Source organism: Physeter macrocephalus, unplaced genomic scaffold, assembly GCF_002837175.3.
Source record: "Physeter macrocephalus isolate SW-GA unplaced genomic scaffold, ASM283717v5 random_125, whole genome shotgun sequence".
NCBI classification, from domain to species: Eukaryota; Metazoa; Chordata; class Mammalia; order Artiodactyla; family Physeteridae; genus Physeter; species Physeter macrocephalus.
This window is the reverse complement of record NW_021145411.1, coordinates 47,859-51,335: the sequence shown is the minus strand read 5'-3', so window position 1 is coordinate 51,335 and position 3,477 is coordinate 47,859. Positions and strand designations below refer to the sequence as shown.

Here is a 3,477-nt window from a genome sequence, read left to right as displayed (position 1 = left end):
CTTGGAAGAACCTGGGAGAAAGCTTCACCAAGCGACAGTACTTTTCCATTGCACTGCTCGGCCGCCTCATTTGGCTTTCTGCTGCGCAGACAAGAGGCAAAGAAAGTGAACCAGGCCGGCCCATCAGGAACCCACCCGAACTCACGCTCAGAGATGCGGGAAGGGATGTGAGGGGCAATATGGGAATCCTAGAAAGAGGAGGGGGATACCGAACGCTCCCGGAGGAGCTTAGAGACCACCAGCGAGACCTGAGAAATTTGCGTTGGCAAAGCCCTCCGGTGGATTTCAGGAGATTCCTACCTCCACCCCTTCCCCTCCGACGATAATGATTAAACCCGATCCACCGCGCCTGTGCTGGGTCTCGGGCGAACAGCACTGCTAGCCTGCGCGGGGGAGGAGAGAGAGGAGGGGACAAGAGAGCTAGCGGTCCCGCCCGGTGATGTAGGCAGCCCGGGGAGGTGGAGCCGCGACGCCTGAAGGAGTCCCCATCGCAGTCGCGCTCTCTCGGTCTACCCCTCCGAGCAGCCAACCGCCAGCCCCGGCTCCGGCGACCTCCCTGCCGCCGCAATTTGGGCGGCGGGGACCGTGGGATTCCCCCCTATTCGGGCCTGGGGGGCGTCTCCTCCCCGCCCAGTCCCTGCCCCCTCCTTACTTCCCGGACGGCTGGAGCGACTCCCGGGGGACGCTGTTCCCGGACGCTCGGCCGCCGCCCGGGCATCTCGGCTGCCAGCCCGGCTGGGCACCGGGCATCTGCGAAGCTAGCTAGCCCTGCCTGGCACTGGGCATCTCTGGGCACCGACTGTCTCCGGCGCCGCCCAGCTTCTCGAAAGCCCGGGGCCGCGGGCTTCTGCGCGCCCTCCCTTCCCCCGGCCGCCGGGCAGGACGCCCGTGAGCTCGCGGCGTCCTCAGCCCCTCTGGCCGCCGCCGCGATGCTGCCCTGGAGACGTAACAAATTCGTGCTGGTGGAGGACGAGGCCAAGTGCAAGGCGAAGAGCCTGAGCCCGGGGCTCGCCTACACGTCGCTGCTCTCCAGCTTCCTGCGCTCCTGCCCGGACCTGCTGCCCGACTGGCCGCTGGAGCGCCTGGGCCGCGTGTTCCGCAGCCGGCGCCAGAAAGTGGAGCTCAACAAGGAGGACCCGACCTACACCGTGTGGTACCTGGGCAACGCCGTCACCCTGCACGCCAAGGGCGACGGCTGCACCGACGACGCCGTGGGCAAGATCTGGGCGCGCTGCGGGCCGGGCGGGGGCACCAAGATGAAGCTGACGCTAGGGCCGCACGGCATCCGCATGCAGCCGTGCGAGCGCAGCGGCTCTGGGGGCTCCGGGGGCCGCAGACCGGCGCACGCCTACCTGCTGCCGCGCATCACCTACTGCACGGCGGACGGGCGCCACCCGCGCGTCTTCGCCTGGGTCTACCGCCACCAGGCGCGCCACAAGGCCGTGGTGCTGCGCTGCCACGCCGTGCTGCTGGCGCGGGCGCACAAGGCGCGCGCCCTGGCCCGCCTGCTCCGCCAGACCGCGCTGGCGGCTTTCAGCGACTTCAAGCGCCTGCAGCGCCAGAGCGACGCGCGCCACGTGCGCCAGCAGCACCTCCTCGCCGGGGGCGCCGCCGCCTCGGTGCCCCGCGCCCCGCTGCGCCGGCTGCTCAACGCCAAGTGCGCCTACCGGCCGCCGGCCGCCGAGCGCGGCCGCGGGGCGCCGCGCCTCAGCAGCATCCAGGAGGAGGACGAGGACCAGGACGAGGAGGCGGAGGAGCGCGAGGAAGGAGCCCCTCAGAGCGAGCGGCTGGAGGTGCTCAGCCTGGCCCGGGAGCTGAGGACGTGCAGCCTGCGGGGCGCCCCGGCGCCTCCGCCGCCCTCGCAGCCTCGCCGCTGGAAGGCCGGCCACCGGGAGCGGGCGGGCCAGGCGCGCTGAGAGCCGAAGGGACAGGACTTGCGGCCCCAGACCCGGCCGGCCTGACTTAACAGCCTCTAACCCTGGCCCTGCCCGCTCCGGCTCCCCCTGGTCCCCCGGCCCTTGCCTCCCTCGTGGTGCCCTTGCCTCTCTCGTGGTCTCTGTTATCCGCTCGAGCCTCATCCTGGCTCACGGTGACGCCTGACATGCCCTTGTATTGGGGAACCAGATGGGGAAGCAGCAGGATTCAGTGCTCACCGCTCCCCCCACCTGAGTCTCCCGGAGCCCTCCATTGTGGATTTGCCCCCTACGCTTCACACTGAGTCTCTTTACCCATAGACCACGCCCTCCCTCCCCAAACATCCTCTCAAGAGAAGGGGGGGAGACGTTTCCAGAAATCCAGGAGGGTGGCCTTGGATCTTGGCCAGGTGGAAGCAGTGGGCCTGCCCTTGACCAGGCTAGCCTTCCTCCCTGGGATGAGACCAACCCTGGGGAGGCCTTCGTGTAGGGGGAAGAGTAAGTAGCCCTGGAGAATTGAGGCCAGGCCCAAAGTGGCAACTGAGTCTGCTTTCATACACACAAGGAAGACTTCTGTATGCCTGGCCTCTCTACCCCTTGGAGGACTTCTGGGACTTCACTGCTCTGGCTTTGGAGAAGACTGGGATGTTCCTACCAACCCCAACCACAGGCTAGGCCAGGTGACAGCTCTCTGCACCAGATGGCTGTCCAAGCCTGTGCCCTGGCACCTGCCACCCCCCACAGGACTCCTCACCCACCCCATCTTTCTGCATAATGAAGGGTGTGGTTCCCCCCTAGGTGCCCCACAACCAGGACCAAGACGTGGCCTCCAGAGGAGGTAAGGAGGACCTCTGGCTTGAGGTCAGTGCTTGAGAACACTGACTGCCCAGAAAATGGACACAGGAGGGATGCCCCCAAGTTGAGGCTTGTCAGAGCACGAGGGTCCTGACTGGATTCTCATAGCAGGATGAGGCAGGAGGATGCGGTAACCCAACAGAGAGGCAGGCCCCTGCCCATGTGTCTCTCAGCAAGGCCACTAAAAGCCCAAAGATCTATGTGTCACCAAATGATCACTGTAAATAAAGTGTTCCTGCTTTTTCAGCCTGTCACCACTCCTGTGTTGTGTTTGATGCCAGGCCTGCTGGGGGTGAAAAGATTATCATCAGAACCTTAAAGGGCAGGAGAAGACCCCAGGAAGTATCCCCTTTAGCAGCTGGAGCCAACTCTCAGGATAGGGGGGGGACGAAGGGGCTACTGCCAGGAAGCTGTTCCCTTCACGTCGGGAAAGGAGACAGTAGCAGGTGCCTCGCCTGCACATCACCTGTGCCAAGCCTGGAAGGGGTGTCAGCTGTCTGTCTCGGCGTCCCGGAACGTCTCTCTGCCTGGACACCAAACACAAGTGTCTCTGGGACATTTGGCAGGGAGGGGGCACTGGGCTGGGGCCTTCTCATCAGCCATGTATCTTTGAGAAGACTCATGTGTATGTATGTCAAAGCAGATGGTATTTGCTGGGTCTCCTCAAGGATGTAAGGGAGAGGGGTGGGCAACCCAATTTGCTTTCAGA

The 3,477-nt window shown here is 65.0% G+C and overlaps 1 protein-coding gene across 1 annotated transcript; it reads left to right on the top strand.

Annotated features, from left to right (window-relative positions):
* Window positions 1-501: 501 nt before the first annotated feature.
* Window positions 502-3,067, top strand: FAM43B (family with sequence similarity 43 member B). The gene has a single exon (XM_007119360.3). It carries the CDS (start codon window positions 930-932, stop codon window positions 1,914-1,916), a length of 987 nt encoding a protein of 328 aa, XP_007119422.2. The 5' UTR covers window positions 502-929; the 3' UTR covers window positions 1,917-3,067.
* The last annotated feature ends 410 nt before the right edge of the window (window positions 3,068-3,477 follow it).

What these genes read in the sequence shown, in the direction of transcription:
- FAM43B (XM_007119360.3), top strand. Translation starts at nt 930, where the DNA reads ATGCTGCCCTGGAGACGTAACAAATTCGTGCTGGTGGAGGACGAGGCC.